This window comes from Podarcis filfolensis (assembly GCF_964270895.1).
Source record: "Podarcis filfolensis genome assembly, chromosome: 17".
Classification (NCBI taxonomy): Eukaryota; Metazoa; Chordata; class Lepidosauria; order Squamata; family Lacertidae; genus Podarcis; species Podarcis filfolensis.
In genome coordinates, this window is record NC_139621.1 from 30447400 (window position 1) to 30473285 (window position 25886).

At 40.4% G+C, this 25886-nt stretch overlaps 1 protein-coding gene across 8 annotated transcripts; it reads left to right on the top strand.

The window, feature by feature from the left end:
- Nucleotides 1–129: 129 nt before the first annotated feature.
- RNF170 (ring finger protein 170) lies at nt 130–25449 on the top strand. Of its 8 annotated transcripts, none has more exons than XM_083593968.1 (9): nt 130–179; nt 8946–9035; nt 10710–10853; nt 11958–12033; nt 13914–14022; nt 14633–14706; nt 15798–15902; nt 19342–19446; nt 21097–25449. In XM_083593968.1, exons 2-9 carry the CDS (start codon nt 9031–9033, stop codon nt 21364–21366), a joined length of 888 nt encoding a protein of 295 aa, XP_083450094.1. In that variant the 5' UTR covers nt 130–179; nt 8946–9030; the 3' UTR covers nt 21367–25449. The 8 variants fall into 8 exon arrangements, 6 of the variants coding, with proteins under 6 accessions (XP_083450094.1, XP_083450095.1, XP_083450097.1 ...); XM_083593969.1 differs by having other exon boundaries at nt 13917–14022; XM_083593971.1 differs by lacking the exon at nt 19342–19446.
- The last annotated feature ends 437 nt before the right edge of the window (nt 25450–25886 follow it).

Consider the following 25886-nt stretch of genomic DNA (forward strand, 5'->3'; position numbering starts at 1 on the left):
AAGGCGCAGGCGCCCGCCGGCCCACTAGGCCCGCCTTCCCTCAGTCACCCCGCGAGGGAGGAGCGGCGCTCGGGTTGGCTGAGGCGCGCGGGGGGAAGCGGCCGAGGCTGCCACTGCCGCCGCCACTGCCGCCGCTTCTGGTTGCTGAGAGGCCTCGCTTGAGCCCGTCAGGAGCTGAGGTACTGAGGCGAGTGGCCGAGCGCTCGTGAGGCGACCCGCCGCGCCCACTTTGGCGCTCTTTCCCGGCGCGGGCCGGCGGCTCCCGTCCCGCCATTAGAGGCGCACCCCTCGTTTCCTTTGAATATTCTTCCCACTCGTGTTCGCTAGGGCTGAGGCAGCTTTTCCTGAGCCCCTTCGGCGGGACGTGATCCTTATTCCGAGTCCTGACGGTTCTCAGGGGTGACTAGGCCGAAGAAACGAGATTTTTTTAATAATAATATTTTTTTGGAGGGAGGTAGCTTTAGGGTTCCTTCGCGCCAGGCCTCTCAAACGGTATTGTGAAATATTTGCTTGCGGAGGATGCACTGAAATGAACAGGGGGAGTTTTAGTCCACACCCACCCCCGTTGGTTTTATTTTATTTTTATTTGGCAGTGCAGAAGTACTTCTCTGTATAGCAGCGTTTCCCCAAACTTGGGTCTTCGGCTGGCATTTTTTTGAACTACAACTCCCGTCATCCCTAGCTAGCAAGACCAGTGGTCAAGGATGATGGGAACTGTAGTGCAAAAAAAGCAGCTGGAGCAACACACAAGTTTGGGGGAACGCATTTCTCGTCCCCATAAAGTATTGAAATGCTTTATTCCATGCCGCAGGCGCTAGAAAACTTTGATTTAAGCGAGGCTGGTTGGTTTTTTACTGCTGAAATTGCTATTCTGGTAAGCAGCTGCGTTTTGAGTGGGTGGGTGTAAATTTACCCTGAGGTTGCAGCGGGGGTGGGGGTGGGGTTGCGCTCCTTATGGGGGTTGAGGAAAGAAAGAAAATTTGAAAATGGATCTGGTCTATGCAGTCCCAGTTTTGAGCATTCTGGAGGGTAAACTCAGAGAGCTTCTCTTTTGGGTGGTGCTGTATTGGGGTGTGTAAAAAATACAGTGAAACTCCTATCTGGGATTAACTGGGAATAACGTGGCACTTCTCAGTCACTAATGCATTCATGCCTTCAAGAGTTGCCTTGTCAATCTTGCATCTTCATGCGTCACTCCAAGGTAGAAAATGGCACATATACACACCCACCTTCTACCTGGTCACACTGAATAGCCATCTAACCCAGTATTGTCCACTCTGACTGGCAGCAACTCTCCAAGCCTCAGAAATCTCTCCAAGCTCCTGAAAGCTGGTGCCTTTAACAGGGTTTGCTAGGGAATTGAACTTGGGACCTGCTGCATGTGACTCAGGCAATCTAGTACTGAATTATGGTTCACAAGGTACAAATTATTGGAAAACTTGCTCTTGCAAGCCCTACTGAAATTAACAATTGTGTTCTTGCAGAAGCTTTACTAAATATCAGTTGGGATAGCAAAGGAGAAAGGCCTAGTATGTTGGGTTTATTGTTGCTTTCTGACCCTGGGGGAGGGGGAATTTAGGAGTCTGCTTCTATGCTTCAAATAACAGCTTGTGGCCCTCTTGGTGTTGTTTGACTACAATTCCCATCATTCCTGACCATTGGTCATGAGGGCTGCAGCTGATTGGAGGCCCAGGAAGATCTAGAGGGCCAAATATTTGCTACCCCTAGAGAGAAGCTTTACACGACTTCGAGTTTAATGCTCTTAAAGCAGCTTCAGAGACTAGTGGTGTCCAAATGTGTGCCTGATTCAACTCTCTCACCTCATTACAAACTAAGTACAAATCATTGCAGACTTCTTATACCAAATTAGGCCATTGGTCCATCAAGCTCAGTATTGTCTACAGTGACTGGCAACAGCTCTCTGGGATTTCAGACTAGGGATATTCCTAATTCTACCTGGGATTGAAACTGGGACCTTCTGCATGCATAGCAAATGCTGCACCACTGAGCTGTGGCCCTTCTTTTAATGCCACCTCTGCTCATTCTCTGCTTATATACCTGTCTAGTTTATGTTACTCTATAAAGCACCATGTACACAGCTATATAATAATAGAAAAAACCGGCTAGAATTCCTGCTGTATCTGAAACATGCACTGAGAGTGGTAGGTGTGGGGTGCGCCCTTCAGTAAAATACCATGTATACATAATCACAACCTATACAGTTCTTCATGCTAATGAACAGGAAATAGTTTTTATTTACAGTATTTCCTTTGGATACTTGTATCTTGTTTTATAACCCAAATAGAGCAGTTACAAAGTATTTTCATAATAAGAATCAAATTTGACTCAAGTTACCCTTTAGAAGTTACTCTTTAACTTGAACCAGCTTTCTGTTCCACATTTAAGTTGGTGGTGAAATACACTCCTTTGTCATTTAGATTATGTTCACTATGTGTCCTTATTGTGGTCACAAAGAGATAGTGCACTCACATTTACAGTTTGCTAATATGTAAGAAGCACCTTAATTAAAATAGTATAGACCAACATCTAATGGAGATTCTTGAAATCTAGTATATCCTGCACTGAAGTGGAGGTTGCATTGGGTGTCTCCTAAGGTCCTTCCAAATTGTTTTATTTTCTTATTCCAAAACCTTTAATGTTCTAGGTAAGTTTTAAAATGATTTTCCTGAGTCTTTACCTGGAACATTTATTTCAATGTTTTAGCTGTATGCATTGTTATATTTAACTATCCTTTAAGATAATTATTATTATTATTGTTGTTGTTATTATTATTATTATTATTATTATTTATACCCCGGCCTCCCCAGCCAAGGCTGGGCTCAGAGCTGCTTACAAACAATAATAAAGACAAGTTGAATGATTACAACTTAAAAACAAAATTAAAATACAACATTAAAATATTGATACAAGATCTATATTGTATAGACTCAGTTTGTATATATTTGGGTTTCTTCGTTTATTGTGTAGATAACAGATGTGAGGCTCTTAACAGTGTAGTTAAGACACTGAGTAAATGAAGTACATGTAACTTGCAACTTATGCAATTAAACTTGCACACATTTGGTTTTATGTGCTCTGTAAATAAAAATAAAAAGGAGTGAAAGGGGTGGTCGTTCAGGGGGGGGGACTTTGACAATCACACCTGCCATGGAACCCAATGTGTTTTGACTATATGTGATTTTGGCTTTACGTGATATCATTGGAACATAACCCCTGCATAAAATTGAGAGTTAGATAAAGGTAAAGGGACCCCTGACCATTAGGTCCAGTTGTGGCCGACTGGGGTTGTGGCGTTCATCTTGCTTTATTGGCCATGGGAGCCGGCGTACAGCTTCCGGGCCATGTGGCCAGCATGACTAAGCCGCTTCTGGCGAACCAGAGCAGCACACAGAAACGCCATTTACCTTCCTGCTGGAGCGGTACCTGTTTATCTACTTGCACTTCGTGCTTTCGAACTGCTAGGTTGGCAGGAGCAGGGACCGAGCAACGGGAGCTCACCCCGTCATGTAGATTTGAACCACCAACCTTCTGATTGGCAAGTCCAAGGCTCTGTGGTTTAACCCACAGCACCACCCGCGTCCCTAAACTGAAAGTTACCTGTACACAAAAAATGGTGTTTTCTTTCTAAAAAGGAATATAATACCAAATAATCCAGGCCATTCTTAGTTTCAGCATTATTTGCCAACCCCTAGGGAAGAATAACTCAGAATGCTTATTGGAACCTTCTAGTTCCCTGTTGTGCCCTTTGTAAACATGAAAGAGAGTAAACACACACTGAGAGAAGGTATGAACAAACCTTTGAATTATTGTCAATGGAGAAAGAAATCATTCAGCATGAATGTAGTTTCTCTTTCTTGCCTGATGAGAGGTGTGGTGGCAATTCATAAATCTTCCCTTCTTAAGAACAGTTTTAGCTATGTGTTCTTTCTGGATGTCCTCCTGCTTAGGAAGGGATGCACCTTGGTGCTCAGAACAGTGAGAACATTCTATGGGCTTTTCAGAGTGCTAAAGTAATAAATTAACATATCAATAGATCAGGCATCTTTTCTGAGTAGCATGAGTCTTGAATTCATCTGTGCCTTTGGTAGGACTGGGATACACTTACTGCTTTTTCTTGGTTTTCTTTGCCTTTTAGTTCCCATGTGTAAACAAAAATATAAAAGCATAAATTTTGGGGGTTCGTGTTCAGTTGCTCTGGTTTGGTACCAATTCATGTCAATAAAAGTTCAGCAACTGATTTGGTACACATAATGTAACTAGTACAATTCAAGTTCACATGATAAATTTAAAAGAAAAGCCGCATGATGATCATTTGCTCACTGCGATGGAGCAAGCCAACAGTGTTGCAACTAAAGGTGTCTTCAGGCATTCTGCTGAACACACATAGCCAAATCCAGCAGTGCTATCCTTCCCCCTTTTCTTGGAGGAAGGCTTGTTACCTCCCCCATCAAGATTTGTGTTTCACAACTATTCATTTCTGTGTACGCTGATAGCTCCTTATCTCTTTCTTTGTTTCTGCAATATTGGTTTTTCATGTTTGGCTTCACAGTTTATTCCCTATTTCTATTTTAAATTTACATATATGGTGTCATTAATTGCACAGGTAAAGAACATTTGATAAATATGTACTGTATTGCATACTTTGTATTATTCTTTCACCTCGCATATGCGTTGCATGTTCAACTCTTCCATTTTTTAACTTGTATGTTGACCAAGCCCCTATTATAAGGAGAAGGAGGTCTCCATTGCAATCCTTGCTTAATGCTTCCCAGCCCTTTAAAAGGACAGAGTATAAAATTCTGGGAGAAACCCAAATATATAAACCCTCCCACACACTGGGTTTATTTTATGTGCTTGTCCTGGTTTTGTGTGAGCCAGAGAGTGTACTACATCAATAGTTTTGTTGCTTAGATGAATACTTATTTGAACTGTTTTTTAAAAAAAGTTTCGTTGCAGTTCATACTCAACAGAGACTTTCTGTTATGGTTCAGTTCTCTTATGGTTTTTGATTCAGGTTTGTTTTGACTCCCTATTCTAAACTAAATAATGCCTCTACCAAAGAGTTCTCCCCCCATACAGGCCAAAAATGATTGAGTACCTGCCCTCCCCAGTCACTAAATGGTGCAGGAGTAGAGCTAGTAATGCAGAGGCAGAAGATAATGACAAAGATTGGCATAATCAGCTGGCAATTACTAACTGCATATTCTATTGCTATACAATCCACTTTGGAAATTGCCATCTGCTGCCTTTTTGTTATTGGCTCTGCCCATGCACCACAATTTTGTGACTGATGGGCCTCGGTAATTTTCAACCTCTCAAGTGGGCCCTGAACGTAGACATTTTGAGAACCTCTAATATAGACCACTGTTTTCCAAACTGTATTCTAGGAAATGCTTACGTTCTTCTGCACAATTATGGAATTCCATGAAAAGGTATCCCTACCAACCTTTCTCTGCTATCTTGACTTGCAGGCAAGAACTAGGAATGGGAAGTGCCTGAGGGAGCCATGCTGCCTCAATAAGGCTGCCATGATGCCCCACAAGTTATCTACTCTATATGCCAGATTATTAACAAATTTAAATTGGATTTGGGTTCATGGGGTTAGACTCTAGCTTTGCTTTGTACTCAGTGTCTTGGGCAAATTGTTAGCAAGGTACCCACACCAGCCTTTATAACTAGCAACTATAACTAGCAACTATTTTGTGGCAGTGATCACTAGCCCCTAAAGGTTGGCATCCCATAGGCCTAGGGCAATATTGTTTGTATGGGCTACTGGTGAAGCCAAATAGTTGCCCACAAAGAGGCCCCGGAATTCTCTGCAGTACACATAGGGTTCAATAGTAGATGCTCAGGTTCCTCAGCAGACAGGCATTCTTAAAAAAGTTTTCTGAAGGTAGAAAATCTGAAAACTACTGGTGTAGAAGATAACTGAGGTTAATCTTCAAGGAACAGTCTTATAAAATGTGAAATGCAGTAGAGAAATCTTTCTCTAATTTTAAGACTTTAGCTTTAATTGTTCTTATCTGAATGTTAAATTAATTGATTGAAATTTTAATCAGAAATTTAAATTTTAACCACAGATTAAAATTTGTCTGATGGAGGTGAATGTCATCAGTCTGACATGTAACCACTCACGCTTGCCTAATTAGATGGGCAGAAGAACCAGTTATGCCATATAGTGGCATAGCAGCAACTATACCTCTCCTTGTATCTTTCAAGGACTTGAAAAACAGTGAAATGAGCAACCCATGTGAAAAGTGAAGCAATGAAACTGAACAGCAGATAACTGAGAAGCTCTTGGATTGTGCTGCATGCATGATGTAAAAGGGTAGCTAAAAGAAAGTGAGAAGCAGATAATTTTTCCGTACTCGTTTCAACTATTGAACTTCCCACTCGCTAGAGAGGAAATGGATGCTACAGTTAGAATACTTCGTAAAGTTCCGATTGCTGCACATCAAAACGGATATTGTGGAGCTGGAAAAGGGTGATCAAAATGATCAAAGAACTGAGGCAACTGGAGAAAAGGTCAAACACTTGGGGCTTTTTAACTTAGAAAAGAGGTTGGGAGACGTGTAAATTATGCATGGTGTGGAGAAAATGGCTAGGGAAAGGTTTTACTACCTCTTGTATGATACTACAACCTGGGTTATCTGGTGAAGCTGAAAACTAGACAAGAGTGAATACAGTACTTTCTTTTATCTGCACACCCCTATTTTAGTTTTTGTTTCTTGGTCATGCTAAAGTGTGATCACAACTTGGAAGAAGGGGACAAAATGTTGGCAAAATGTTTTACACTTACTGGTTAGGTGATCAGCATATTTATTTAAGCTCACTTTCTTTAAATTATAATGGTTACACTATAGACATCACTGCCTGTGCTTTACTACATAGCCTAACTATTCAGGGCAAAAAAGATTCCAAAACAGTTACTTATGGGAGTTTGCAATCAGTTAAATGTTGCGAATTCATTTTTCACCATGCTTCTATTGTTCAGTTTAAATTGATCCTCCTGGAAATAGAAAATGACACTATAGAAAATAACTCTTACATACATTTTTGTTGCTTTCCGTTTCTTTTCCCCATCACACAGATGTGAGCCGCAGAAAAGCCAATTTAAGTCTCTTTTATTAAATTGGCCTTGATTAACTCAGGAATGCAGATTACCAGACAACATGTATTCAAGGCAGCTATAGAAAAGGGTTACTTGTATACTCAAATATTAAGAGTCTTACATACCCATTGTGCATTTTACATGAAGAGCAGAAGCTGTGGTTTGCCAGTGCCAGCTGACAGTGCAAACCTATAAAGGTCTACTGAAAACTAAATTTCATTGAGTTCAATGGGACTTACTCCCTGGTGAGAGGGCATAGGAGTCTTTTATCTAACATTAAGAAAGGAGTACAATAAATGTAGTTACTCTGGAAGGATATAAAAAGATCAGGGCACATTATTTGAAATTACGTAACGTGCTGAAATTAGCTGGACCTGCCTCTAAGGCTAAGCAGATGCAATTAAGATTTCATTTTATTTTGACTGGCCAGTTACAATTATTTATTCCATCCGACACTGGAGGGCATTCTAAGTATTTCTGAACCATGCCATGTGGCAAAATTCCAGCTTTACCACATGAGAAGCATTTAACAAAGTATTTTCAGTGTCTCTCTTATTAGCTGTCTATTCAAAAGCCTAGTGAAATAATACATCTGCACCAACATGCTCTTTTGTGACCTTAAAATTCAGTGCTTTTTTTTTCAAAAAAGAAAGAAAACTTTGCTCACAAGAATAAAAGCATCTGTTGTAATTAAAATGTAGCTGTTTTGTGGTGCTTTGTTCTTATTCAAGAAGCGATGGAAATAAAAAAAAGAATGTGAATAACTTGAGTTTTTTGCTGTGGGGCCAGTAAATTAAATCGGCCTTCAAAAATTCTATTTGCTAAAGGCAATAAAATTGTTTTTCTCCCCTGCACTCTGCTTTCTTGTTGTGTTTTTGATTTTCGTAGCAGCTCTCATCCTGGTTTTGCTAGATACAAGTAAATGCTTCTGCTTTTATCAGCACTTACCAGTCTATGTATGTATATTTGTAAACACTGATGGGACTGCGGTTGCTTTTGGTCTGTCTCCTTTCCTTGGATGCAAACCTTAACCAAGTACTGCTCAAAATATTTTGAGTCACAGGTTACGTGCATATTTTCTTCTCCGTACTCTGTTCCTTTTCAAATGCAATTCCCCTGCTGGATGTACCTTCAGCAAGCTGATCAGTAGTAACATTAACCCAATTGTAGTTTAGGGTTAACTGTGGTTCCTCTTTAACCAACTTGAAATCATGGTTTCAGATCCTATTTCAAGCACATCCCTGTTAGGGTTAAGTGCAATTCATCTCACTTCCCACACAACAGCTAACCATGGGTTAGGCCCAACAGCATCTTTGCTCCATAGCGAAGGAGTAGCTGTTCTTGATTACTTAATAGCATACTTCAGATATGCATATTTGAGGAGTAGTTAACAGGTCTTCTGAATTTTGGCAAACATGAATGATTGCCATGCACAGAAAGGTGCTAGATAACACTGCTAGCATTTTTCCCAAATTGCTTGGAGATAGAGGGAGAGTGACCCAAAACAGAGACAGATTAAGTGGATACTTGTTTATCCAACTTAATATTTTTAAATGTTAGCTCTTTCATCAAATTTCACCTCAATTTCTTAATGTTTGCACCTCTGTATGTTTCTTGAGTGGATAGGGATGATTTACTAGCATGTTCCATCCAGACCTGACTTGTTTTATATACATACAGCTGCACTTTACTCTGTGTGGGCATAGAAATTACTCAAGCCTATATCTGCAGGTGTGAAAATAATGTAAACATATGTTGTGTTGAAGTATATTTTAAAAAGTAGCCTGAAAATGTTCTCTTTTTGCAGGTACAGCACAGCGGTTTCTCAGATGCTGTGTGTGAAACATTTGCTGTGGGCCTGAAGAGAGCTGCTAATGACATGGTGCTGAGTCTTCCAGATGAGGTAAATAGAAGGAGTTAATGTTGTCAATGTCATGTCACTAAACAAAAGGATTTACCCATTGGCATTTTCAGCTATGTCCTTTGAGGAGGGGAAGCTTACCTGAAAATCAATTTATGCAAGCATAAAAAGGAAAAGGGAAGGCAAGCAAAGAAATTGGCATAAAATTATCATCTTAAATGCATTTACACATCTCACCACTGCTACTACCACTAATAATAATTTTATTATTTGTACCCCGCCCATCTGACTGCTTTGCCCCAGCCACTCTGGGCTGCTTCCAACATATATAAAAACATAATAAAACATTACACATTAAAAAGCTTCCTTATACAGGGAAGGCTCAGTGTTATTAAGTGCATTTACGATTAGCTAATTTCCTCCCAAAACTGGAAAAGCCAGCTGGCGGTGCAACAGAAGATTGAAGTGGTCAGGATGAAAGATAGGAGTAGTTTGGATGAGGAAAGTGCTTGATTCAGTCTGCCATCAACTTCTCTGATATATTGATAAATTGCATAAAAATGGGAGGGAAAGTACATTATTGTACTTTGTTGGGAAGGAGTGGCTTTTTCATCCATCGAGAAGGAATTTGAATTCCAAGTGTGTGAGCAAACAGGAGACCATGGTTGTTCAGTGGGAAGGGGAAAGTGGTCTGCATATGCTCAGATGGACTTTCCCAGGACTCAGACCCGGTATGGAAAACAGACTCCTGGGCTAAGCCCTCGTGATGTCTTAGCACAAATTAAGTTTCCAGACTTTGGGGGAGGAGTTTGGAAAGGAGAACAAGTAAGGACAGCTTGTCTGTAACACAAGTGGAAGGAGAAAGACCATGTTATTGTGAAGAGTTGCTGGAAAACTGAAAACAAAGCATGGATTATTGTATGGAGGGGAACACTGTGTATGTGTTCTCTAGTTCAGTTGTCTGGCAATGGAGGTGGAGTTAGTACTCAATTTCAAGGGAGATGCTGGAGCTTTAATCTATAGGGCAGATATACCATTACCCTGTAATCCTCTTAATTCTGTGATGACAGGGTAGGCTGCAACTTTTTAATGCTGGGGGGAAAGCACTCTGTATATGCCCCAAAGCACACACCATTACTACTTATTTCTGCTTCAAAATTCTGTGCCATAGCTTAACTGACTGATTTTGGACTAATACCTTATTACTGTGCCTGTGCTGCCTAGCTGTTAAATGGGACTGACCTCCTCTAAAGGATAATAAGTGCCGTATATTGCATATATGCATATTATATGTGTTTGTCTTACTATGTAGCACATGGCTTGTCTATCTGCTTTTGATTTTTGTCACTTCTAGTGCATACTTTCCACTGGCAACACATTTGAGACTGGATTGTGTTGGACGTGTCATTAGGCTATTGGCTATTCCCACTGCCTATTGTCCGAATTGTCATCTGTGAAACACATGTCACCACATGAAATCCATGGAATTTTAGAATTCTAGAATGTAGCAGGGTATATGTGACATGGAGTTTGGCCATGTGGAAATCTACCAGTGTGCCATCTTGTCACAGAACACAGTTTGATTTTAAAGTTTGAAGACCAGTGGCAACTTCAAGGGTTTTTTGTCTACTCCTTTTTAGTTGTAGATGTGAGCTAAGCATGAATAATTTTTATGCACATGTATAAATCTGAATGCATGTCTTTCCTGGATTCTAGCTTTGGAATGGCCAGCCAAGAAACAGAAGTTCAGAGATTGATCCTAGATAGTGATTCAATGATCGAAGGAATAAGTGACCAGGTCCTGCTGGCAGTGCTGCTCAGCATCACATTCCTTGCTGCACTGGCATACATGCTTTTAAGGTGAGATACTGTTAGCACTTGACAATGACCTACTGTATTTGTAATGTGTCAGGCATATATATTTAAAGTAATTTAAAATATTTTAAATGATACAACACACCTGTTTTTTGACTGCACATTCTTGGAAGCAGCACTTCAAAGAATTAAACTAGAAAGTCAGTAGGGTTGATTAAAATCTCCCTTCACCCACAAAGCTTTTACTGAGCTTGGGCCAAATGAGATGACCTCCAGTCCTGCATGCTACTCATATTTGGTATATTTACAACACTAGCCAAATTGGGGAAGGAGACAAAGAAAGCATCTTTGCACTGCAGAGTTACAAATATATTTATATATCTACACCCTAACCTGAAAAACCAGTCATAGAAATTGTATATGTTAACACCCTTAGCCTAGCTAGCTTGGAGCATTAACTAGCATAATAAGACTATGATATTTTCCCACCCAAGTTCTCTCTTTGCATAGCTGCTGCTACTTAAAACTGCAAATTCAGCTTTAAGATAGCCCATTTTCAAAATTAATATATGATGAAAACTAATGCAAAATACTTCGATGGGGATAAGAAATTCATTAACATAAATGAAAAGGGAATGATGTCATTACTTTCATCCTAGAGCACAATCCTGTGCATGTCTGCTCAGAAGTAACTCCCACTGAACTTGGTGGGACTTACTCTTAGGTAAGAATGAGTAAGATTGTAGCCTTGAACACTCAAATATTTTTTAAAAAGCTTTCCATTTATGTGCTAATAGTATTTTTTTGAAAAAAAAATACATAGGGTTAGAGTTGTATCTAATGAAGCTCTACCCAGAGTAGACACATTGAAATAATGGACCTAAGGTAGACACGGTCATTCATTTCAGTGGGTCTACTCATGATAGTATGACTAGCATTGGATACTACCCTTACTCTCTGGGACAGGGGGAAGGAATTTTGCGCTGAAGTTTGGATCAAGTGACTTACTACTGCATAAAATGCTATTGTCCTGCAGTTAATTGGAGCGTCTTAGAATTATGAACATGCTAGATGAATTCCATTGTGTATAGCTCTGATTTTGAAGTGTTTTGTTAGCACTGTATTATGCCCTGTATTTTCTCTTAACAGAAATGCCCACCCAGCTATTCATCCAGAAAACCAAGAGCTAGTGAGAGCAATTAGACAACAAATACAATCAGAACAGGTATAATGCTATCTGCTCTTCCTTGCATAAATTGCATTTGGTGCCAACTCTCAAATCTGAACCTCATGGACTTTGTGCTCCTTTAGAGCCAAATCTGGTTATAATACACAGATGCTAGAGAATAGAAATCATGTCTCATGAACCTTTTGTAATAGCTGGAGACTATTCCCTCTGTTTCCCAAGTTCAAGGATGGGTGCTGTGACTTATGTAAAGAAAATGGCATAGCATATGCACAAGAAGGAAGCATTGGCATGCTTGAGGCAACACTGAGAGTGACAGAGGTACACATTTAAAAGAAAAGAAACATTTGGGGGTTGGAGGAAGCCCAAAGGAGGGGGGAAAGATTGACTCTGTATGTGTGCAGTACCAGGAGGGAATGGTGCTAAGGAAGGAGCAAAATAAAAACACAGACACAACCATCCCTCAGGTGAGGAGACTTCCCCATTCTCAGCAGGCTCCTTGCCTGAGAATGGGGAGCTTTGAAGGTGCAGGTGGGGCCAGCTGACAGTCAACCTGATCTGGAACTTCAAAGGCTCCTTCAAACGAGTTAGAATAGATAATCATGCCTCCTGTGTGGTGGTGTAGGCAGCAAATAAAGTCTACTTCATAGCCACCATCACATCCCAAAGTAGCCACTTGGTAGAACTCTTCATTCTACAGCCATACTACCCTGAACACGTCTGATTTTGAAAGCTAAGCAGGGTCAGGCCTGGTTAGTACTTGGATGGGAGACCGCCTAGGAATACCGGGTGCCATAGGCTTTTGCCTCCTTTGTGGGACGTGGGTGGCGCTGTGGTCTAAACCACAGAGCCTGTTGGGCTTGCCGATCAGAAGGTCGGCAGTTCAAATCTCCGCAACAGGGTGAGCTCCCGTTGCTCGGTCCCAGCTCCTGCCAACCTAGCAGTTTGAAAGCACGCCCAAAAAGTGCAAGTAGATAAATAGGTACCGCTCCGGCGGGAAGGTAAACGGCATTTCCGTGCGCTGCTCTGATTTCGGTGTTCCGTTGCGCTAGAGGCAGCTTAGTCATGCTGGCCACATGACCCGGGAAAACTGTCTGCGGACAAACGCCGGCTCCCTCAGCCTGTAAAGTGAGGTGAGCATCACAACCCCAGAGTCGTCTGCGACTGGACTTAACTGTCAGGGGTCCTTTATCTTTACCTTTTAGAACTCTTCAGCAAGTGGTCCATGGTCTGATGAAACCAGCTTCGGTACACACAGACTTGAACCTTCTGGGAATGTGTTGTGACTCTTTTGCTAGGCACTTTGAGGACAAAATCACCTTCACACCAACCTTTATGGTGTTGTTAATGTGGCCTTTCCTCGTATCATCCTGCTTGAACCCTTAGGTCAGAAATTTATTTAATGAGTACCCATGGAAGAACTTTGTGTGGTGGCACCCATACTTTGGAATCCCAACAATTGGTTCTTTTAGGCAAATCCTTAAGACTTTTTTTAATCCAACAAGGCCTTTTCAGCGTACATTGTTAGATAGTTTTCTCATTGGTTTTACAGATTAAGTTAAATATTATATATATATATATATATATATATATATATATATATATATATATATATATAAATATTATATATACATAATATAATAGATATATAATATTATAATATCATATATATATAATATTCTCATTGCTTTAATTAACTTAGTGTTTTGTTTTTACTTTTTTAGACTCTGTAGGTTAACAAGTTGGGTTTTTGCCCTTCATTTTCTACTGTATGATTGTTCTTATGTGAGAATAAAGTCCGGAAAATATACTTGTGAAAAACACTTTCTTCAGATCTTGCAATAAGGATTAGTTTGCAGCTTCTGGCAGATACAGCACTTTGCTCTGCTTGAACAGGTGACACTTCTCATTTCTTCCAGCAGAATGTACTTGAAGACAGACAACGTTTCTATACTGATATGTCATGCCCAGTGTGTTTACAACAGGCTACATTTCCCATTGAAACAAACTGTGGACATCTTTTTTGTGGTAAGCAAAATACGTTTTTGCATCACTTATTGCATTCTGTTATGCTGGTAAGATGTGTTAAGTAAAAGATGTGCAGAAAAAGATCCTTTTGAAAATGTGGATTAGTTTTACAGCAGCATGGAATTCCCCTTTGATTGTTTTCATTCAGCTGATAGTGTTAGATACTAGTTATTTCTAACAGGTATTTAAACTCTGTCAAAAAATGTAAAAATGATCATTGCTATAGCGAATATATTAAATTACTGCCCATTTTTATTCCTGTCCCACTTCATATATATTTTATGTCTATTTGTGTAGGAGGCTCACAGCAACTCATAATACCAGTTTCATAAGAAAGGTTAGGCATAATTGGCATTTAAAGCTGGCAATTGCTTAAAAATGTAGATTGGCACCTATTTCAATATTGTTTGTAAATATTTATTAAGATATTGCTTTGCACCGATGATTTAATGTGTTGTGGAGAAAATAGTCCTTTCACCCCACAAAATGACACTTTTGCATCAGCTTATCATTTGGATCAGCTCATCATTTTTGAGTGTTTGTTGAAATAGCAACTTCTATTTGGTATACTGTCAGTTTAAGAAAATAGTAATGGTATTATTTTATCTAGGTTCCTGCATTATTGCATACTGGAGGTGTGGTCCATGGGGAGGTGCAATACATTGCCCTATCTGCAGGCAAACGGTAATAAGCTGATATTCAAAATTCTGATGTTAACTTTTGGTAACTTTCCCTTCAAAGTTTTTACATGTTTATGTTTCAGGAATATACAGAATACCATTGATACCTGAGTAGAATAGCATTTGCTTTAGAATCTAATGCTAGGCATCATTTTAGATTATGAATCCCAGAGCAGCATCTACATTAATCTTTGTATCAAAGCCAACTAATAATCCCATAGCACCTGCACATTTTAAAAAAAAAAAATTAAAGACATTTGTTTCAAAAATCTCTTAAGTGGGGAGAATAGTGATGTCCTCATCAATTACAGTACAACCTACTGCTCTGTCCCAGCTCACAAAATAATAGCAACATGCTGCCACCTATATGTTTTATAGTGTGTTCAAAGTGAGCAGTGCAAACACAGGACCGAAAAAGGAAACTTTGACTCCTGGATTTCTTCCTCCCTGGTAATTCCTGTTTCAGAGACAACATCATGACAGCTAAGCACCTTAAAGGGGGTAAAGCAGACACAGTGAAACAAGATGAAATAGATGCCATGGCAAGCTTAGTCCCATAGATTTGTGAAGAACTAGCATAAGATTGGTCTAAAGTTCTTCTATCTCTAAGGGAAGATATCTCTAAACTGACAAAAAGTACGGCTGAAACTAAGGGCAAGTGACATGATCAGGGTGTATGTGTAGTCTTGGTAACATAGTTTCATATGTAGATAATAGTTCAATGTTTAAGTCTCTCCCCTGCAACCATTCAAACCAATCTTATGGACTGAATTTCCTGTTTGCTTTGGGTTGTGGATAATTCTACTGTAATATCATGGACTAATTTGGCAGGTGGCTCACAGCCAAACACCCTGGTTTTCAGAACTTGCAGATTTCCTTGAGCTCAACAGTAACTTTAATCTATGTGGTTATAAGAAGATAACTACAACTGCACCCATTTTAGTGCTTGGATTTTGCTTTTATGCTTCAACACATCATTAGTTGGCTTTAAAAAACCCCACACACATTACATTCTGTAACCTTTTAAAAGTACGGTATAAGAAAGGAAACAATCCACGTAAAATCATTAAGTAACTGATTTACTATTGTGTTCAGGTAATTTTATTTTTACCTCTCTTCAGTGAGAGGCAAGAGGATGCAGTGCAGGTGCTTCAGGATGTCAGTGATTACAACAGGAGATTCTCAGGACAGCCAAGATCGGTATGTGTAGGGACAGAGTCAGGAAGACCAGGAACCCACAGTTTCACCCATCTGTTGCATCCAGCCTAGCCTTGGGAGCTGAAGAGGGAGCTGAGGATTGTCCTTCCATTTAGTGTACCTCTGAAATCCACAAGGACAGTCCCCTCCCCAGCTGCAAGATTGAAAGAAGGACTGGGCTTCTGAGGTACCTGTGGCGCTCCAGAAGCAAAGCAGGATAAGGACATGTCTTAACCTTCCTCTTTGGCTATCAACAGCGCAGCCAGGATTTGTAGTTTTGCAGCTGTGGCTCTGAGAAAAGCCCAGGCTGTGTAATCTAATTCTAAGGCACAATTCTCACCCCTTCCCAAGCCCCAAGCTTGAATTTGGGTTGAGGAGTCAGGAGTTGTCTGACTTGGCACTGTGTTACAGAGATGGAGGAAGAAGCCCCCACCCTTTGTGGGGAGGGGACTAGAAACAACATCTTTTGGTTGGCCAGCAAAGCCAGCCAAATTTGAGAACCCCAAAATTTGAGAACTCTCTTGGATGGAAGTTGTGGGTGTGTTCAAGGTGCAATGAGCTCCTGTCTGTTCAGGAACAAGTTTGTTTCCTTGAGGCCAAGGCGGCATATCTAGAAAAGCTTAGAGAGGCAGAGAGAGTGGTGGATGAGGCCCTCAGGGACATTATAGCTCTGTTCCAATTCCTCAGTGATAGCTCCAGGGAGAGTGAGGGTCTTGATGTAGTAGGTATGACAGAATCATGGTGGAGTGGAGAGAACAAGTGGAACACATTATCTCTAGATATAAACGCCATAGGAAAGATGTACTGGAGATGGCGTTGCTCTGTACATCAAAGAGAACATTGAGTCCAGCAAGCTAAAATTCCCCAAAGGGGTGGACTCCTCCACAGAATCATTGTCGATGGTGATACTGGGCCCCAAAAGCAATTTAGTACTAGAGATGTGCTATTGTCCCCTTGATCAAAACGCTCAGGGAGATCTTGAGATAAAAAATGAACCAATAAAGTGTCCCACGGGGGAAATGTTGGTAGTATTGCTACATTTGTCTTCCAGTCACAACAAATAGGTAAAATTTCTAGATACTCTAAATGATTGTTACTTAAAACTCTTGGTCATGGAACCAACCAGAGGGGCGGTGACCCTGGACTTGAATGGCACCCAGGAACTCTAGTGTCTGGAATAACTTTTGCAGGAGAGTCAGAGGAACTGAGGCAGATAGCAGGGACACTAGATGAAGTTCTAGGCCTAATACAGTGGTACCTTGGTTCTCAAACGCCTTGGTACTCAAACAACTTGGAACCCAAACATTGCAAACCCAGAAGTAAGTGTTCTGGTTTGCGAACTTTTCAGAAACTGAACGTGCTCCGTTTTCAGTGTTGCATTCCAATTTGAGTGCCACACTTCCATTTTGAGTGTTACGCTGACGATTTGAGTGTTATGCTGAGGTCTGTCTTTGCTATTTATTTTGCGTTTTTTATTTGTGGCTCTTTGTTTTTGTGACACTTGGAAAACACTGGTTAGGAGGGGGAAAATAACCAAGCACGTGTTGAACAAAACATTCCTGCATTTCAGGAAGTTGGACTATGTGATCCTTGTGGTCGCTTCCAACTCTACAATTCTATGATTCTGTGTATATAGAAGAACAAATCTTGCTGAAGTAGAACCAGCATGGCTTCTGCAAGGGGAAGTCCTAACAATATCTGAGTTATTTGAGAAAGTCAACCAGTATATTGATAGAGGTGATCCAGTTGATATCATGCACTTGGACTTTCAAAAAGCTTTTGAAAAGGTCCCTTGCCAAAGACTCCTTAGTAAGCTTAGCAGTCATAGAATAAGAGGAGAGGTCCTCTTGTAGTTCAGAAATAGATTAAGTAGCAGGAAGGAGAGAGTAGCAATAAATGGACAGTTCTCTGAATGGAGAAATGGAGAAATGTAGAAAGTGGAGTCACTTAAGGATCAGTATTGGGACCTGTGCTTTCTAACTTCTTCATCAAGAGTTAGGACTGAACAGTGAGGTGGCCAAGTTTGCTGATGATACTAAATTGTTCAAAACTGTTAAAAAGGTATTGTAAAGAGCTCCAGAAAGATCTCTCCCAACTTAGTGAATGTGTGGTAAAATGGCAAATGCAATTCAAGTGCAAAGTGATGCATGTTGGGGCAAAAAAATAGTAATTTCACATATATGCTCATAGGGTCCGAACTAGCAGTGTCTGGCTAGGAATGAGATATGGGGGCTGTAATAGATAGCTCTATGAAGATGTGCAACAACTGAAAAGGGCAAATTCCATGCTAGGGATCATGAGGAAAGGAATTGAACGCAAAACTGCCAATATCATAATGCCATTGTACTAATCTATTGTGTGAGTACATTTGGAATACTATGTGCTTCTGGTCCCCACATCTAATAAAGGGTATTCTCATTTCGGCCAAATCTGTGCCATTTGCATTTGAGTTTCCCTATTGTGTTTATTAGGCCTTCATTGAGCCTGCTGGGTTCCCTAGTGCCATTCCCATTCCTCATATGGCAACACTAACATTCCCCCACCTCCATCTATCTGTATAAAATTAAGCAAGTATAAGTTGTTGGCCTGGGCATAGTGATGTCCTGTGAAATCTGTTACACATTATATGCCTATTAACCATATTTATATTCTGCATAGAATTTAATACTATATATTCTTACATAGTCTTGCATTTCTGTAATAATTAAAAACCCTGATTCCCACTGCATGGGGATTCAGTGGCCGACTGTTAGTCGTCCTTTGTAATCAAAATCAGAGGCAAAGTTCCCATGGCAGAATACAGCTCTAGGCTCAAATTCTTGGGAAATTATGCCTCTGTAATGATACATGTGTTTGTGTAATACTACATGTTTGTGTGTAATGTGATATGGGACATGTGTAGTCTTGGTAACATTTTATGCACAGGTAAGAATTTAACACGTTTTAAAGTCTCCTTTGTGCAGCCATCCAGATGAATATTTATAGTGAGGTGCTATATTTATCTTGTGGGCTGTTTCCTGTTTTGCTTCGGACTATGGATAATGCTACTCTAATGTACTGGACTACTTTGCAAGTGCTTTGCACCTTGGTTTTCAGAACTGCCAAATTTGTCTGAGCTGTACGGTATGTGTAACCCCTGTAGTTGTAAGAGACGCCTAGTAAGAATAATTACAGTCACATGTTTTGTTCTTATGCTAGAGCACGTCATTTGTTAGGGTATGGCTTTTCTGTAACCTTTTAAAATTTGGGTGGGGAACCTGTGGCTTTTCAGCTTCTATCATTCCTGAGCAGTGGCCATCGAGAGAGCGGTGGATGGAAGTTGAGAATCCAACAACATTTGGAGGGCCAACAGGTTCCTCACCCCTGTTTTAAAATCACTGCAGTGGAAAGGGGGGAAAGTTTGCATACAGGTATTAAATGATCGGTTTTCTATTGTGTTCAGGTAACTTTATTTTTACCACTCTTCAATGAAGAACAAGAGGATGCAGTGCAGGTGCTTCAAGCTGTCAACGATTACAACAGGAGGTTCTCAGGACAGCCTAGATCGGTATGTGTGGGGATAGAGTCAGTGGGACCAGGGGTACAAATTCCATTCACCAGTAGCACACAACATTACAGAGCGCTGGAGCATCTCTGAAGTGCAGTGCAAGCACGGGCCAGTCCCTGCCCTTCCCTAGCACTAAGGTTGGAAGGAGGAATGGGCTTGTTTGGCTATAGTGCTTTGAAGGTACTCAAGAGTATGGTAGCAGAAGGACAAACCCTAGCCTTGTTCTTTAGCACTGGAGAGAAAGGCCTGGGTTTGTGGTTTTGCAACAGGGCTTCAGAGACAGGTCCAGTCGTCCTTCCAGCCTTGGAGATGGAGAAGAGCTTGTCCCCACATTTGTGCTAGAGTTAGTCCCCACTTCATCCCTTTCTAGCTCCAAGGTGGAGAGGAGCATTGGAGCTGTTTCTGTAATGCACTGTGTAGTGTAATTCTAGGAACAATCTTCCCTGCCCCCTTTCCTAGCCATAAGCTTGCATTTGCGGTGAGGGAGCAAGGGATTCTCTTTGCATTTGTACTGTGTTGCAGAGGTGAAGGAAGTAGACAATGGCCTTTGTGGTGAGGGATCCAGAAACTACTTTTTTTTTTTTTTTGGTCAGCCAGCAAAACCAGCCAGATTTGTGGCCCCCACCCAAGACAAATAATAATCCCTGTTGATGTGGTGAATTTTCGGGAATAAAATAAGGGATTTAATTGAGAAATACCAGCTTTAGAGGCCCCAGGCATGGAGAGTTCCCACCTTTTGTATGTCTTTAGAGACTCAGCAAGCTTTGTCAGAAAAGAGTTTGTGCTATGTAGCAGTTAAGAGAGGGAGCTGTAAGCCTAAAGCAGGGGTAGGCAACCTAAGGCCCATGGGCCACAAGCTGCCCACGGGGGTTGTTTAACCAGCCCACGAGCCACCACCAAACCAAGCCATCTGCTCGGTGAGTCCCCACGTGCTGCGCTAAACAGGCACAGCATGGTGCAGGGACTCGCTTCCACGGCGCCAGAAAATGCGTCTGCATAGACACAAGACGCCGGAAATCGGGGGGGGGGGGTCGCTCAGGCACACACGCGATCTGACCCATGGAGGGATTCCACTGGAGTGAACTGGCCCAGGCGATGTAAACCTTGCCAACCCCTGGCCTAAAGGATCCTTGTTGAAATCTTGCCCCAACCCATTAGTGATGCTTTAGCAAGCCACACTCTCTCACACTCCCCCTCTGCAATCTATTATGATTAATAATATTGGTCTGCCTTCTGGGTTCTTTTGGGTAAGGATTGTTGAGATATAAAGCATTCTAACACTTAGAGAAAGTGATGTTTCAATATTGAGTCTTATTTAAGTATGTTTTGTATTGAATGTAAAATCTTAAACAATATTTTGTTTTTCCCATGTGTTTGTTTAATCTTGTACTTGGTATAAAAAAACCCTGATCCAAGATGCTGTTTATATTCAGAGTCCCTATGAATGAGAATATAGATCTTTAAGAGGGAGATAGTGGGGGAAAGGGTCATGGACACAGTCCAAGAAGGAATTACACTATCGTGCTTTTTCACCAATATTACAATCTGTGTAAATGCACGTGAGCTTGTAATATATGTGTCAAAAGTCCCTGAGATAAATGTACCATGTATAACATTTACCAAAAATTGGTCTTTCTACATTTTGTTTAGATTATGGAAAGGATTATGGATTTGCCCACGTTATTGCGCCATGCGTTCAGAGAAATGTTTTCCGTTGGCGGTCTCTTCTGGATGTTCCGCATCCGAATATTCCTCTGCCTCGTGGGAGCTTTGTTGTACCTGGCATCCCCCCTGGATTTTCTCCCCGAAGCCCTGTTTGGAATTTTGGGGTTTTTAGACGATTTCTTTGTGGTGTTTCTGCTACTCATCTATATATCTATAATGTACCGAGAGGTTGTAACACAGAGACTGAACAGATGAAGGCGAATGTCAGTGACCAACATTCAGGAGCACTAAGGGGGGTGCTTAACTAAATGAGCCACTATGAAATAATCATCTTGACACATTTTCAGTTTCTGCTATTAAATAGCTTCTAGCCAAACATCTTATGTAAGCATGAAAATTGTCATAATGGTGATAGCGAACTGGATTTTCAGTGTTTGTTATATAAAAGAGATCTGATTCAATATGTAATAGACTGCTTACATATGTTTACAGTGGATGAGTAATTGTACGTTATTCAAGGTACCACCAATTATAAGGGAATTTCTTTTTGAATGTTTAACAACAACAAAAAAGTATTCGGTTTAGCTGGACATGTATTTAAGGCACTACTCAATGTACAGTTTTTTTATTCAATGTACAGTTTCAAAGACTGCTTAATGTCTCATTGCGGGTGCTGAAGTGGGAGGGAATTGTTGATTTTTTTAATAACCTAGTTTAGCATCTCTGCCTATGCAGTAAATGCTCAAGCTTGGGCAGCAGCATACTATTGCACAAACATTCTAAGTACAGTATTGCTTTAGCTGCAATTACATACATCTCTCCATATAACATTTGTACCTTGCAGTGTACACTTGTCCATGCCATGATTAATGATGGTATGTGTTACAGATAATTGCTTTTTACATTGCAGGTTCAACATGATGGCTTGGATAAAATAGAAGACAGCCCATCTCAAGAGGGGAATATATAGTATAGTATAATGTAATCTTAACTAAACCTTTGAACTTGAATCAAAACTAGGCTCCCTGATCATGTGAAATGCTAAGTGCTAGTGATTAGCTGAAATCTAAAACTGAATGTTATACTTGAAATAACTTCTCTAAATGGGCACTATCACCGTGTTGTAGGTATACTTACATGCGTGCTTGCTTAGAAGTAATCCTTATTAAACTCACTGGGACTTTCTTCCAACTAAGCATGCATAGAATCGGGGTGCATACCTTCTAAGCTTGCACCACATGGTGTCCCTGAAATGCTATGAAACACCTTGTTTGAGATGCTTACCCTCCATCAAATTTAAATGGTTCTTGAGGCAGGAGAGAAGTGTTGAACAGGTGCAAAAGCACTCCTGATGCTATTGCGTGTGAGACTGCACTTGGGCCACCTGCCCGTTTACGTCTTAGACATACAAAGAACTTTGGCACTGGTGCTTTGAACAGCCCAGGAAGAGGAGAGATAGCATCCTTTTTTATATTCCTACGTACAAGATTTATAAAACACACCCCAAAATGCACAGATCAGGTGCAGGGACTTGAGGCCCCTGTGCTTGGAATGCTCCTTATCACTTAATCATGAAGTCACAGCCTTGTTTGGCCAGTTCCTGCCTCAAATGGTCATCGGGAAGAGAGCATTTTGGCATCACTAGAGACAGAGCTCCTTAAGAGAGAAAGATATGGGATCTTCTGGAGCAGCCTATGGGATCTCACCCCACTCCTCTCCGGTACGAATTTTCTACACCAGCGTTAACTATGGTGAAGGTTTATAGCAACACTAATATTAACTATAGTTAATATCAATCAAGGTTTTATTTTAAGCAGCTTCACTCTCTGTTTTTTTTTCATACTGGCAAAACCTGACTGGTGTTAACCATGGTTGAAGTCAGTACCAATGCAACTCTTAGCCATAGCAGGGAAATTCATGCCAGAGGAGAGGAATGTGAGACACCACAATCTACTCCCGATCATATAACCATGGTTAAGGGAGTGAGAGCATTCTGCGCACTGGTCCTTTGACACTTTGCTTTGTTTAAGGCAGTAACTCCTTCAATTTGATAAAATCCTTGCCAAAGAAAACTCATCCCTCACTTACTTAACTGTACTTTTTTCTATTAAAGTCCCTAAGTACTTGAAAATATATTTGATCCCCTTGTATTCCAGACAAGAGCATATTTTGAAATATTTGTATTGTCCATGCATCCATTTCCTTGCAGGGTATCTGAGTGACATTGTAAGCATATGAACATGTATCAAAATATAAGTTAAGTGCATTGAAATACTAACTTTTGTAGAGTGGGGAGGTTTCTCTCTAGTCTCAGTTTAAGAACCTGTGCATGAACAAGGCAAAGGTTCTCTTAAAATTCAAAGGCGATTTCATTCTCACAAATGTTAATTGTTTCTATGAACTTAGTCTTAAATCTGCAAAATCATGGCTGGGAAAAATGTTTGAATGTATTAATTCTGTCTCGAGATTTACATTTGGTTTGTTCTGTCTCTACTTGACATGAATGTTAAAAACAAGGGAAGGAAAGAGAGTGAATTTAAAAAGAGAAAACACCTCCCGTCAGTTTTACTGTTTTTAAAGGCTGCCTCTAGTTCCTTTCAATACTTCTGCTTACTCTTGTCATCACTAGTATGTGATAGTGATGTGTTGCCTACCTCGGGTATGATGCCAGCCTGATGCACTAAACAAATCTTCCTTTTTTGGTCAACCCAAACTCTATGTAGAAGTTGGGGGAGAACATATGAAAGCACTACTGCACGTCAAGATGTGTAGAGCCTAAAATAAAGTATATAAGAATATAAGTGGGCTGTTTCAGTCTTTGATGTTCCTCTAAAACATCCAAAAACAGTTGCAAAAAGAGGTTGAGTCAAACCCTAGTACATATTGCCTTATTTATTTTCTAGTGGCTGAACAGTCTTCTTATGCAACCCATTTTCGCTTTGAACAAAACCAGATTTCAACTGATTACCCATAACCACAGAGTTGTTTAGTAGCCTTAATGCCCTGTTTGCTACCTGTGCTGATAATTCTCTTTATTCAAGTCTGTATCATCAGTAACTTTACGTAACTTTAGAATGTCTTCCAAGTCGCTTTTGTGTGCCTTCCTCGTCTGTCACTGGTGCTGATGTGAGAAGTGGGCTCGGTCCACATCACACATTGTCACCTGTCACTGTTCAGCACTCGATTTCTGGAACCTCTGCAATCATTCTTGCACCTCATAAAAATAATACAAATACTTTTGTTATACTTAGCTATCCCTGTTCGCAGTGCTGATACTATGCACAGCCTTAGTTATTGGAGCCTTCTGCCTCACCCACGCTCTTCTTGCACCTGTTCCCTATAGGGTACCTTGTTTATTTTTCTGCTCAGTTGTTTTAGCGTCAAATGATAAGGCTATATTTCTTATTTTTAAAAACTGGAGAAATCAACATTTTATATTCTCAGTATATAATTTTAATATGGAATCAGTCATATGATCTCTGTATAATCTCAAACACATACTGTTGCTGCCAACACAAAACTGTGGAGGATAACAGGAAATTTTTATTTCCTATTGTGCATTCTTCTGCATTGCTCTAGAGACGATTTTCTTCCAAAAGGAAATCTGCTTCCTAATCCTTGATGGATAATGTTTGATGTGGGGCATGAACAAACTAATACTATTTTATAGGAATCATTGCCCTTTTTGCCTGCATATTTTAATATGTCCCTCTGAATCGTATCTGGGGACCTACATAGCAATTTCATTCATTCCTAGTAGTAATAAAAATCCATTAATTTGGGGAGAATATTTCAGCTCAAAAGCCACATGCAGTATTACAATCAGATAAGAGAGCTTTTCTGTTTTATTGCAAGGCACTTCTCATTCAGAGGAAAAGATGGATTTTTCCAGTATTAGCTTTAAACATCTGGAAGAATCACTAACCAGAAATCCTAAAGTTTAGGAATGAATCCTGTAGAAAATAAATGATTAAAGTAATAACTATAAAGATTTGGACAAGAGAAAATACTCCAAACAGAAATCTTGTCTTGTATCTCTTTTTCTTCCATTTCCCTGCTAATTAATGATCTGTATTAATAAAGACACTAGTGGCTACATAATGCTTTTTGATGCACACACACTCTATTTCCCAAAACAACCTTAAGGCCACATACTGATTTATTTGCTGCAAGTACTATGTCAGTTGACTTTCATATGAGGAACAATTAATGACCAAAGTTGGTGTAAAAAGGCTGCCAGAGATCTATGCAGTTGTAGGCAGCATGCTACCATAGATGTTTTACACAAAATGTAAGCTGGCTCATGTATTTCCTGAAAATAAACCATGTTTGAAATAAGATATTTTTTTTGTCCATTTACTGTATTTCTGCATATCTTACGCTTTATTCCTTGAAACATAGAATCATAGAGTTGGAAGAGACCACAAGGGCCATTGAGTCCAACCCCCTGCCAAGCAGGAAACACCATCAGAGCACTCCTGACATATGGTTGTCAAGCCTCTGCTTAAAGACCTCCAAAGAAGGAGACTCCACCACACTCCTTGGCAGCAAATTCCACTGTCGAACAGCTCTTACTGTCAGGAAGTTCTTCCTAATGTTTAGGTGGAATCTTCTTTCTTGTAGTTTGGATCCATTGCTCCCTGTCCGCTTCTCTGGAGCAGCAAAAAGCAACCTTTCTCCCTCCTCTATATGAAATCCTTTTATATATTTGAACATGGCTATCATATCACCCCTTAACCTCCTCTTCTCCAGGCTAAACATGCCCAGCTCCCTTA

Excerpts from the sequence above, each read along its gene's own strand:
- RNF170 (XM_083593968.1), top strand. Across the intron at positions 14,023-14,632 it reads CTGTGGACATCTTTTTTGTG|GTTCCTGCATTATTGCATAC; the intron begins GTAAGCAAAATA and ends TATTTTATCTAG. Across the intron at positions 14,707-15,797 it reads GCCCTATCTGCAGGCAAACG|GTAATTTTATTTTTACCTCT; the intron begins GTAATAAGCTGA and ends TATTGTGTTCAG.